The 13,365-nt window shown below is 47.2% G+C and overlaps 1 protein-coding gene across 1 annotated transcript in view; it reads right to left on the bottom strand.

The window, feature by feature from the left end:
- The window catches only part of LOC144604144 (bMERB domain-containing protein 1-like), a 68,864-nt gene that overhangs the window by 19,836 nt on the left and 35,663 nt on the right, over window positions 1-13,365 (bottom strand). The window contains exon 3 of the mRNA XM_078418331.1: window positions 4,090-4,163. Coding sequence (XP_078274457.1) covers window positions 4,090-4,163 — 74 coding nt within the window. The remainder of the gene's footprint in view (window positions 1-4,089; window positions 4,164-13,365) is intronic.

Below are 13,365 nucleotides of genomic sequence, written 5' to 3'. Positions count from 1 at the left end.
TTAGAGATACAGCGCGGAAACAGGCCCTTTCGGCCCACCGGGTCCGCGCCGACCAGCGATACACGCACATTAACACTATCCTACACCCACCAGGGACAATTTTTACATTTACCAAGCCAATTAACCTACAAACTTGTACGTGTTTGGAGTGTGGGAAGAAACCGAAGATCTCGGAGAAAACCCACATGGGGAGAACGTTTAAAAAAAAAACATAGTCAGGATGGAACCCGGGTCTCCGGCGCTGCATTCGCTGTCAGGCAGCAACTCTACCTCTGCGCCACCGTACCGCCCAACTCTGACAACAATCTCACCACCAGGTCCGAATTGGTCGACATCAGCAAAACCACAGACTTATAAATCAGTAAAATGTATGTGTAATCTCCCGTGACAGAGTGGATAATTATTAAAGTCAGCAATCCCTTCACCATGTGGTGGGAAGATAAACTGGCCCATGATGGCAGAACCAGCAAGTCCTGCTAGCAGGAGTGATGGAGCTCACTCTGGGAAGGGGCAGAACGATCTGTAGACGACAATAATTTGGCAGCTTCCAATGGTCTGCCTTAAGTGACCTTCACCATGGTAGGTAATTGTAGCTGTGGTATACTTCACTAAGTTGACAAGCATTAAAGACTGAGACAATTGGTAAACATCATAAATAAAGGCAAAGAGGTTGAGTGGACAAATGCCTTGGTGTGATCGTGGGATCTGATGCAGTCTAAATTTGGTCTATTGGAGATGGGTTTATCGAATGAGATAAGATCAGTATTTAAACTAATTAAGGAGCAGAGGGGACAGAAATGACAACAACCTCTTAGTAAATCTCAGTGAAAGTGCATCGTGGGGGATATATGCATAAAATCAGCCTCAGTCACCTACTGAAGTCTGATCATGAAGGATTACTGACCCAAATTGTTCAGCCATGCCCATTGCAGCTAGGAGAGCAATGTCCTGATATTTTTTAATTGCTCTTAGGATCTGGGTGTCACTGACAAGACCTGGTTTCTTACCCACCCCTAATTGTTCTTGGGACAATGAACCATTGCAGTTGTTTGACTGAAGGTACTTCCGTAGTGTTGGTGTATAGGGAGTCCCAGGATACAGACTCAGTAATGATGAACAACTGGCATTTCCCAGCCAAACGTGGCACAACCGGTACAGCTGCTGCCTCACAGTTCAAGAGACTTGGGTTGGATCCCGACCTGTCTGTGGGGAGTTGTACGTCCCCCTTGTGGTTGTATGGATTTCCCCTGGTGCTCCCACATCCCCCCACATTCCAAAAGGACGTGTGAGTTTGTAGGCTAAGTGCCCTCTGTAAATTGCCCCTTGTCTGCAGGGAGTGGATGCAAAAGTGGGATAACATAGAACTAGTGTGAACGAGTGACCGATGGTCGGCGTGGGCTTGGTGGGATAGATAGATCAATCCAGCAAATCAAGATATATGACTTAGAGGGAACCTGCAGGTGGCGGTTTTCCCAAAGACTGACGGCCCATGTTCTCCTTGGTGGTTAAGGTTGTGGGTTTGGGAGGAGTTATTGAAGTTAACCTGGTGAGACCCCAGTGCTGTTTGTAGACTGTACATTGCCGCCACTGTGCAACAGTGATGAGGAATTAATATTGAGGGTGGTAGGTGAAATGTCAGCCAGGTAGCCTGTTTTATTCCTGGGTAGTGTGAAGCTTTGTGAGAGTTCTTGGAACTGTCGGCCTCCAGGCAAGTGGCAAATCTTACATTGCACTCCTGGTTTGTGTCATGTAGACGGTGGAAAGACCTTGGGTATCTGGATTGCACCTCACAGGATACCCAATGTCTTGTAGCCATGGTATATACATAGTTGGACCAGTTACACTTCTGGTCAATGGTAAACCACTGTTTGGAGTGATGATCTTCCTGTTAAATCCCAAGGATAATTGATGAGACTTTTGTTGGAGATGGGAATTATATGGTCCTATTGTGGCACAGATGTCACTTGCTACTGAATGCACCCGGATATTCTGCAGCTCCCATTAAATATTACGGAATAGTATATTAGAAATAGGAGCCTAGATTTAACTACCCTGATCTGATAATGACAAGAAAGAGATATATATGAATGTGGAGTGGGATTGGGTACATTGAGGTGAGAGAATTTGAACACTTTCTTATCCTCTGACATAAGTCGTTTGAATTCAGTGAAGAGAAGATTGTCCACCTTGAAGATGCTGGGACCTAAGTAAAATAGCAGAGGAACCTAATCATAATGTTACGATATAGGAATGTAAATGCATTAGACTCTGCTTCTGAAAGTTGGCTGCATTGAAAACAATGAAACTAAATTTGAGAAGTGTGGTCCATTGCAGCCACATTGCCACATTGCAGCGTTAGTGCATACAAAGAATTTCTGCCATCTCCAGGTTCTGCATGCTGGCCACAGGTGGATTAGATAGGAAACCGTGTTTTAGTTTTCATTGGGCTTTCTCTGACTCATTCTATCCAATCCTCCCAATGATCTCATGTTTGTGAATCTTGCTCTCACCATCCCCAACATACACTCTGCCCCACACTCCCCTCTCCAAGACCACAAAACGTAATCACCCATCTACTGGTGACAAACAGGAGTCAACATCTGACCAATGAAAGAAGCACCTCTTAATAATCAGCTGGACGTTTCATTGTGAGATAAGTTGACGTCTTTTAGGGATTGCAACAAGATTACTTTAGACTCACAATCAGGGCCTCTATTTCCTCAGAGATTATAAAACAAATATCTCTGACACCTACAAATAGGCAATAAACAAAAATTTATTCCATAACATTAATGAAGTAGTCATTCCCGAGAATTAACTGGGTCCATTCCTCAGATGCTATCCGCATAGAGTTTGCACGTTCTCCCTGTGACTATGTAGATTTTCTTCCAGTTCTTCGGTTCCTCCCACATCTCAGATCCAGGTTAATTTGCCACTATTAATTGCCCTAAATGTAGTTGAATGGTAAAATCTGGGGGGCAGTTGATCGGAATATGTGAAGAATAAAATTAGAGGATTAGTATAGGATTAGTGTAAAGGTGCGGTTGATGACCAGTGCGGACTCAGTGGACAAACCGTCTGTCTCTGTGCTCCCTATGAGTCCATGGCTCCTCAGGCATGTGGATAGACTGGGATTTTGTGTTGTCCATCTAGTGATGTTGGGTTGAATATAAAACCCTCCTGCCCTTTCATTCTTGAATTCAAACATTGAAAGAGCGTAACTGAGATTGTGTAAATGATTATAGACACAAAATGCTGGAGTAACTCGGTGGGACAGGTAGCATCTCTGGAGAGAAGGAATGGGTGACATTTCAATAGACAATAGGTGCAGGTGTAGGCCATTCGGCACTTCAAGCCAGCACCGCCATTCACTGTGATCATGGCTGATCATCCACAATCAGTACCCCGTCCCTGCCTTCTCCCCATATCCCTTGACTCCGCTATCGTGTCGAGACCCTTCTTTAGACCGAAAGATTAAATGATTGTGGCTGCTTCATAATATCTTCCAATCGCAATGGATTTTGTTCCATCACTGAGAGCCATGAGCTCCTGACAAATGAAAGTAGAACTTCAGTTAACAAGTAAATACCACCATTCCTAAGTTATTACTTTTTTGAAGCAAACACAATTAAATCGTTTCCATTTTCTTCAGAGCATTAGGACTCATTTGCCCTGATTGTGTGCAGCCACACTGATGCAGTCACCACACAATGTTATCACATCATTTGCTGCCTCATCTTATTACTTACCAGACACTGATTTTGTTTCCCCGAGCGACAGAAAATGCTTTGCACAAATTTCATCAACTGGATTTTGCTCCTTTTGTATTAATATTATCAAATACCACTGCCATTCGATCAGCATTTTCTGTGCAGCCTCAGTACAAGTGACCGGTCTAATACACCTAGTTGTCAACAGCTTAGAAAGCACATGAGAATCCAAGAGTCCAAGGGAGATTTATTAGAGCAGAAACACCTCACTATCCCCAAGCTTTCAGTTCTTTGTGATTATACTGTGGTTGAACGGAAAATTAAAACCGCCGAAGAATTCTGAAGGAGAGAGAGCATTAGAGGTTAAAACATCAATTACCTGGAATGGAGACAAATTTCTGGAGCTCCTGTTTTAGATTCGTTATTTCTTTACACAGCTGAATGTCATCTATCCTGCAAATCGACACAAGTGTTATTAATTATTTAAGGTTGACAAAAGAAAATCATCCCAAAGAGAAGTATTCACCAGTTTTTGTCATTTGTGGCTATTTATCTTCATCCTCAATCAACTGGAAAATGAATAGTTTAATACAGCCCCTATAAACTATTCATTATTAATCTGATGAAGGTCTCGACCTGAAACGCCCATTTTCTCCAGAGATTCTGCCTGACCTGCTGAGTTACTCCAGCACTCTGTGTCTTTTGTTTTTGGTAAACCACCATCTGCAGTTCCTTGTGTCTACAGCCTGTTATTTCACTTATAGTTTGGAATCCAAGAACCATAAAAGAGAAAAATTAGTATCCCTTCAGCCAGAAAAATACAGGTTCAAACCCTGCTCCAAACACACAATTTTAAAATGAGAACAAAGAATGACGAAAATGTTCATTAGTCAGTCAATGTCTCTGGAGGGAGTAACTGGGTTAAAGTTCCAGGTCAATGGAACTTGCATCAGAGCAGCAAAAGTGAGGAAAGAAGCATGTTTTAAGTTATGGAGAGAGGAGGGGGGTGGAGAGAGCAAAGGCAAAGGCTTGTGTTAGATTGGAGACCAAGGTAAAATGAATGGTGCAAATGGTGGGCCTGGCAAGGGAGAGGGTGCTGAATACCTGCCAATGCCAGCTGATTTGTCAGAAGGAGATGAATAAGGGGAGAGCACCAGGGGCGGCACGGTGGCGCAGCGGTAGAGCTACTGCCTTACAGCGCCAGAGACCCGGGTTCGATCCTGACTTCAGGTGCTGTCTGTACGGAGTTTGTACGTTCTCCCCATGACCAGCATGGGTTTTCTCCGAGATCTTCGGTTTCCTCCCACACTCCAAAGACGTACAGATTTGTAGGTTAATTAGCTTGGTGTAAATGTAAAATTGTCCCTAGTGTGTGTAAGGTAGTGTTAATGTGCGGGGACGCTGGTCCGTGTGGACTCGGGGAGGTTCTGCTGCAGTTGTACAGGGCCTTGGTGAGACCGCACCTGGAGTATTGTGTGCAGTTTTGGTCTCCTAACCTGAGGAAAGACGTTCTTGCCTTAGAGGGAGTACAGAGAAGGTTCACCAGATTGATCCCTGGGATGGCGGGACTTTCATATGAGGAAAGACTGGATAGACTGGGCTTGTACTCGCTGGAATTTAGAAGACTGAGGGGGGATCTTATAGAAACATATAAAATTCTTAAGGGGTTGGAGAGGCTAGATGCGGGAAGATTGTTCCCGATGTTGGGGGAGTCCAGAACCAGGGGTCACAGCTTAAGGATAAGGGGGAAGTCTTTTAGGACCGAGATGAGAAAACATTTCTTCACACAAAGAGTGGTGAGTCTGTGGAATTCTCTGCCACAGAAGGTAGTTGAGGCCAGTTCATTGGCTATATTTAAGAGGGAGTTAGATGTGGCCCTTTTTGCTAAAGGGATCAGGGGGTATGGAGAGAAGGCAGGTACAGGCTACTGAGCTGGATGATCAGCCATGATCATATTGAATGGCGGTGCAGGCTCGAAGGGCCGAATGGCCTACTCCTGCACCTATTTTCTATGTTTCTATGTTTCTATGCTTCCACGATGTATCTCTAAACTAAACTAAACTAAAGCACCAGCCCTAGCTACAGGCACAACATAGCTCTCCTTTAAAAGAAGGTCGACACAAAATGCTGGAGTAACTCAGCAGGTCAGGCAGCATCTCTGGAGAGAAGGAATGGGTGACGTTTTGGGTCGAGACCCTCCTTCAGACTGAAGATGCAGGCCAGTTTTAAACTGTGTAAACCATTCAAAGCACTTGCCCTGTGAAGATGAGTACATGTATGAACAGTAAGTTCTTGCTGGCTAGACGCAACAATCATTCCCAAAACAGGAAATGCTGGGAACACTCAGCCAGCCTCTGTGGAAAGAGAAACAGTTTACATGTTCAGGTCCAAGTTCCCTTTGACAGCATGTTAACAGACACAAAATGCTGGAGTAACTCAGCGAGACACTGTGATCCTCCAGCATTTTGTGTCTATCTTCGATTTAAACTAGCATCTGCAGTTCCTTCCTACACATAGACAATAGACAATAGGTGCAGGAGGAGGCCATTCTGCCTTTTGAGCCAGCACCGCCATTCAATGTGATCATGCCTGATCATTCTCAATCAGTACCCCGTTCCTGCCTTCTCCCCATACCCCATGACTCCGCTATCCTTAAGAGCTCTATCCAGCTCTCTCTTGAATGCATTCAGAGAATTAGCCTCCACTGCCTTCTGAGGCAGAGAATTCCACAGATTCACAACTCTGACTGAAAAAGTTTTTCCTCATCTCTGTTCTAAATGGCCTACCCCTTATTCTTAAATTGTGGCCCCTTGTTCTGGACCCCCCCAACATTGGGAACATGTTTCCTGCCTCTAACGTGTCCAACCCCTTAATAATCTTATACGTTTCGATAAGATCCCCTCTCATCCTTTTAAATTCCATCACATACAAGCCTAGGCGCTCCAGTCTTTCAACATATGACAGTCCCGCCATTCCGGGAATTAACGTAGTAAACCTACGCTGCATGCCCTCAATAGCAAGAATATCCTTCCTCAAATTTGGAGACCAAAACTGCACACAGTACTCCAGGTGCAGTCTCACTAGGGCCCTGTACAACATGTTAGGTTTTATTTCAGATTTCCAGCAACTGCAGGTTTTTGGATTTTTCACAACAATCATTCTAATGAGCATCATCGGTCACAGCATGAACAGCTCAAAAACAATGAAGTTTCATTGCGTGTGGTGGCTCCCAGCTCATGGGCTATTATGATCAGTCTCACAATCTGCATGAAATATCAGCAAATATTAAAGTCATTTTAGGCCAAATTTATATTGAAGAGCATGCACACAGACGCTTGTCTTTAAATACCCAATTAAGTCCATAACTTTGTACTGGCCTGGCAGTTGTTTAATCCTCAGTTGCCACAGCTTTATTAGCTTCACATATTCTACTTCACTAGAGTAATGGAAATGTTCAAGCATTTTAATGGAGTCAATGTGATTTCATGAGAAATGATGCTGCCTCAAGAGTTTATATTAGTTGAAGTGATTAACTCGGCTGAAATCTAATTTAATGACCAAAGTGAAGCAGGCATCTCTTCAGTACAGTGCTTAGGTTGAGAGCGATCCCCCAACTATGCCTGGGAGTATGAGCGTGTCCTTGGATCTGCTCCCACTCCATCATCAAGAGCGTGGCGCCAGCCTAACCAGTTATTTACTCATGCATGTCAAGCATCACTATCATTAGTTGGGCAGTTGCGTCTGGAACATGTATCAGGGCAATGTACTCAGGGGATGATATCCTTGCTCACTGCTCTCACCACCTCCGCTTCATTAACTACCATGATGTCATCGCTCTAGTTTTCCAATCTGCAATTCACGTGTCATTTCAATTAAAAAATATTAAGCATTTTATTAGATTCAAGATTCAAGATTCAATTTAATTGTCACATGTACCAATTAAGGTACAGTGAAATATTAGGACAGCACAGTGGCACAGCATTAGAGTTGCTGCCTTGCAGCCCTTACAGCGCCAGAGACCCGGGTTGGATCCTGACTACGGGTGCTGTGTGTACGGAGTTTGTACGTTCCCCCCTTGACTGCGTGGGTTTTCTCCGAGTTGTCCTTAAATACAGGAAGACTGGAAGGTGGTAAATATTGTACCTCTTTTCAAGAAGGGCTGCTGGGAAAATGCTGGGAACTATAGGCCGGTGAGCTTAACATCTGTAGTTGGTAAGTTACTGGAGAGTATTCTGAGGGATAGGATACATTGGCATTTGGATGGGCAAGGGCTGATTAGGGATAGTCAGCATGGTTTTGTACGTAGGAGGTCGTGTCTCACAAATCTGATTGATTGTTTTGGAAGACGTGACCAAAAAAGTTGATGAGGGCAGGGCTGTAAATGTTGTCTACATGGACTTCAGTAAGGCATTCGACAAGGTTCCGCGTGGTTGGCTGCTCTGGAAGGTTAGATCGCATCCAAGGAGAGATAGCTGAATGGATAGCAAATTGGCTCCATGGAAGGAAGCAGAGGGTAATGGTGGAAGGTTGCTTCTCAGACTGGATGCCTGTGCTGGGCTCGATACTGTTTGTCATCTACATCAATGATTTGGATGAGAACATACAGAGCAAGATTAGCAAGTTTGCTGGTGATACAAACGTTAGTGGTTTTGCAGATAGTGAAGATGGTTGTGAACGATTGCAGCAGGATCTGGATCGATTGGCCAGCTGGGCTGGAGGAATGGTTGTTGGAATTTAATACAGAGAATGTTGTGTTCAGTATTGGGCATCATGTTATAGGAAAGATATTGTCAAGCTTGAAAGGGTTCAGAAAAGATTTATGAGGATGTTGCTTGGATTAGAGGGTGTGAGCTATAGGGAGAGGTTGAGTAGGCTAGGTCTCTATTTCATGGAGCGCAGGAGGATGAGGAGAGATCTTATAGAGGTACACAAAATCACGAGAGGAATAGATCGGGTAGATGCACAGAGTCTTTTGCCCAGAGTGGGGGAATCGAGGACAGAGGACATAGGTTCAAGGTGAAGGGGAAAAGATTTAATAGGAATCTGAAGGGTAACCTTTTCACACAAAGGGTAATGGGTGTATGGAATAAGCTGCCAGAGGAGGTGGTTGAGGCTGGGACTATCCCAGCGTTTAAGAAACAGTTAGACAGGTACATGGATAGGACAGGTTTGGAGGGATATGGACCAAGCGCAGGCAAGTGGGACGAGTGTAGCTGGGACATTGTTGGCTGGTGTGAATGAGTTGGGCAGAAGGGGCTGTTTCCACACCATATCACTCTATGATCTTCAGTTTCCTACCACACTGGAAAGACATACAGGTTTGTAGGTTAATTGGCTTGGTATAAATGTAAAATTGTCCCTAGTGTGTGTACAATAGTGTTAATGTGTGGCGGGGATCGCTGTTCAGTGCGGACTCGGTGGGCCGATGGGCTTGCTTCCAAATCTCTAAACTATCTCTAAACTAAACTAAATAAACTAAATTCAATTGTATTTCACGCATAAAAAGAATTAAAGAAGTATATCATTAGATCCTCTGGTAATTAGGTTATCAAGACACTGCACAATACTGTACTGTCATATAATCCACAAGATCTCAGTTTCAATGAAGCATTGGTTGATCTCGTTCCTTGGTAACTGAGGTGCTAAAATTGGCTTCCTGGGAGGGAGGATGTAAAGCACACCACATAGCTGATGGGCAAAACACTTGCAAGAGAATAACCTGCTCGTCCCTGGAGTAGGATCTGAACTTCCAGTGAGAATATTTACTTGACATCGTTGCTTTATTACAGGTGCATGTGTTCATTAAGAATCATCCCCATTACTCATGCCCATTAGTGACGGCTTTGTGGACCTTTTCCCAGAATGGAAATATCAAATCCCAGAGGGCAAAGCTTGAAGTTGAAAGCAGCAAGGATTACGGGAGGTGTAGGGGGCACAGTGTTGTTTATACACAGGGTGTGGTGAGTGCCCTGGAACGTGCTGCAGGGGGTGGTGGAGGCAGATACGATGGTGGCATTTAAGAGATGTTTGGATAGGTTCACCTTCAGGAAATATCTGCTTCCTAATAAAGGCTCACCACGGCATAATCAGCAGAACCACCCAAAGAGGGTGACCAGATGATTCATTGCTATTGATCCTTGGGCCTTATAATGTTATTTAGTGTTGGGATTGATCACAGCTCTGAAGGCAGCTTGCCTGACTGAAGACTGCAGACATCTTCACTGGAAACTGCCCTGAAGCGTAGTGCCAGAAGACATATTTTTAGAAGCTTAATGAGCGCCCATGCAGTCAGAGAAACATGCCAATCCCCTGACTTCACAGAGTCAGGTTAATTGTTTAAAATATATAATTTATATACATTTTTATATATATGTGTGTTTGTGTGGTGTATATATATATATATATATATAAATTAATATATTAATATATACATACACACACACAAAACAGTACAGCCCAGTAACAGGCTCTTCACTGTACCTCGGTACATGTGACAATAAAGTATCATTGAATCAAGGCCCATATCCACAATGGCGTGGAGGTGAATCGGGCAGTACCCTAGCTTGTGGAAGGATCATCAGATGCCTGATAACAGAGGGAAGAAGCTATTCCTGAGTGGTGGTGAGCGCTTTCAAGCTGCTGCGTCTTCTGCTGGACAGGAGCAGGGAGAAGAAGGAATGACCAAGTTGGGTTGCCAACTTCCTCACTCAAAAATAAGGGACAAAGGGTGACGTCACTGCCCCGCGCCCCACGTGACCTCACCCAGCCAACAGCCACGTGCTCCCGCTCCGCCAATGGCGGCCGGACAGGCCGGGAGGCGGGTTGATACGCAACCTCCATTAGGCGGCACCTGGGCCTCCAGATCTAGACTGTCTGGACCTACACTGTCCAGACCTACAGTGTCCGGGCCTACAGTGTCCGGGCCTACAGTGTCCGAGCTTACAGTGTCCGGGCCTACAGTGTCCGGGCTTACAGTGTCCGGGCCTACAGTGTCCGGGCTTACAGTGTCCGGGCTTACAATGTCTGGGCCTTCAGTGTCCAGGCCTACACTGTCCGGGACTGCTGCTGCCCCCGGGCCTACAGTGTCCGGGCTTACAGTGTCCGGGCCTACAGTGTTCGGGCCTACAGTGTCCAGGCCTACAGTGTCCGGGCTTACAGTGTCTGGGCTTACAGTGCCCGCAGGCCCACAGGGCCGTCCGGACCTAAAACAGGACAAGGGCGGACCCGTACGGGACAAACCAATTTAGCCCAAAATACGGGATGTCCCGGCTAATACAGGACAGTTGTCAACCCTACCAGGGTGGGACAAGTCTTTGATTATGTTGGCTGCTTTTTCGAGGCAACGTGAAGTGTAGATGGAGTTATGATACAGCTATCCACCGATCGTCACATATCAAATGCAGCAAACTCTAACAGCTGTGTCTGGTACAACAAATGTTGTACTGTAGGGGCACAGGGATTGGTCCAGACCATCGAACCCTCTGATTGGTAGAAGAGATGAGGTGGTGCGCAGGTAAAGGAACCAGGCAGTCTGGTTTACAACTCCAAGAGAAACAGTAAGATTTATGGTTGTTTGTCGTTTACAGCGTTGGTTTTGTCACGGGTGTTAGTCTGCTAATAAACGTCTACCTCAACGCACTTCGCCTCACGACTCACCATAGTGGTGACCCCGACGTGATCACAGATCACCAAGATGTCCCATCGGGAGGCAACGACACCGAACGCAGTCGGCGTTCATCTGCCCCCATTCTGGGCCCACCAACCACGCCTGTGGTTCGCCCAAGCGGAGGCACAGTTCCACCTCCGGGGCATACAGGAGGACGAAACCAGGTTCTACCATCTATTGAGCGTCCTGCCGTCAGAGACGTCCGCACGGGTCGCGCAGTACGTCACCGACCCGCCAGAAACCGGCAAGTATGCGGGCCTCAAGTCGCTGCTGCTGAAAACCTTCGGCCACAGCCAACAACAGCGGGCCAGCACACTCCTGCACTTACCTGAGCTCGGGGACCGACCGCCGTCGGTCCTCATGACGGAGATGATGACTCTAGCGGGAGAGCACACCAAATGCCTCATGTTCGAGGAGGCATTCCGCGAGAAGCTGCCAGAGGACGTCCGCGTAGTCCTAGCAGACGTTACTTTCGGGGGCGCAGAAAAGGCGGACGCACTGGTTGCGGCAAAGACGAGGCGCCCCGGATCAGTAAATCGGGTTTCCACACCGGTGAGTGACCGACCGCGCGGCCAAGATGGCGCCCATCCGCCCGCCACTTTTCAAAAAACCCGCCAAACTGCTACGTCGACGGCGGCCATTTTGAAACAGGCCCGCGACATAGAAACACACCAGCGCGGCTGGTGTTTCTTTCATAGACGGTGGGGAGCAGCGGCGCGCAACTGTAGAAGCCCCTGCACGTTCTCGGGAAATGCCTCGGCCGATCAAATGTAGAGGCAATCTCGATCGGCCAGAACCATCGCCTCTACCTGGTGGAGCAACATACCGGTACCGTTTTCCTCGTGGACACCGGGGCGATCGTCAGCATTGTGCCTCCATCCTGCCAGGAAGCGCGATCAGGTAAGACCGGCCCCCCGCTCATTGCGGTGAACGGCAGCCCTGTCCGTACCTTCGGCTCACGGGACATGTCCCTGTCCTTTGGTTCCAGGACCTACAACTGGACTTTCATCATCGCAGATGTAGGCCAGGCAATCCTGGGAGCGGATTTCCTTTGGGCTTTTTCATTGATCCCTGACGTCCGCGGGAAGACCCTGCAGCCGTCGTCCAGTAGCGTTGACCCTCCCGCTCCTTCGGTTTCCGTGTCATCCAGCCCGACCGTCCAGGCCGTCACCACGACCTCCGACCCATTTGCTGCGATACTCGCTGAATTCCCGGAGCTCCTAGTCCAGCGTTTCGACACACCTGCTGCCAAGCACGGAGTCGTACACTTCATCCCTACGGAGGGACCGCCTGTTTTCGCCCAAGCCCGACGCCTACCCCCCGATAAGCTGGCAGTCGCTCGCGAGGAGTTCCTCACTTTGGAACGACTGGGGATCATACACCCGTCAGACAGCCCGTGGGCCTCACCGTTACACATGATCCCAAAAGCATCTGGGGGGTGGAGACCATGTGGCGATTACCGACGCCTGAACGCCATCACCACGGCTGACCGATACCCGATCCCGCATATTCAGGATTTTTCCGCCAGCCTGGGTGGTGCCACGGTATTCTCAAAACTGGACTTAGTCCGAGGGTATCACCAGATCCCGGTTCACCCCGCAGACATCCCTAAGACCGCCACCATCACCCCGTTCGGGCTTTTTGAGTGGCTGCGGATGCCTTTCGGCCTCAAAAACGCCGCCCAGGCGCTTGTTCCAACGCCTCATGGATCATGTGGGTCGGGGTATGCCTTTTGTGTTCATATATCTGGACGATATTCTCGTGGCAAGTCGGTCGGCTCACGAACACCGGTCCCACCTGCGCTCCATATTCCAAAGGTTGCAGGACCACGGCCTGATCCTACACCCGTCCAAATGCCAATTCGGACTATCCTCAGTAGATTTCCTGGGCCATCGGATCACACAGGCAGGTGCCGTTCCCTTGCCCGAGAAGGTGGCTGCTATCCACTCTTTTCCCCGCCCCGACACTATCAAAGGGTTACAAGAATTT

Source organism: Rhinoraja longicauda, chromosome 21, assembly GCF_053455715.1.
Source record: "Rhinoraja longicauda isolate Sanriku21f chromosome 21, sRhiLon1.1, whole genome shotgun sequence".
NCBI lineage: Eukaryota > Metazoa > Chordata > Chondrichthyes > Rajiformes > Arhynchobatidae > Rhinoraja > Rhinoraja longicauda.
Note: the sequence above shows the minus strand (reverse complement) of the source record. Positions and strands in the feature narration are given on the sequence as shown.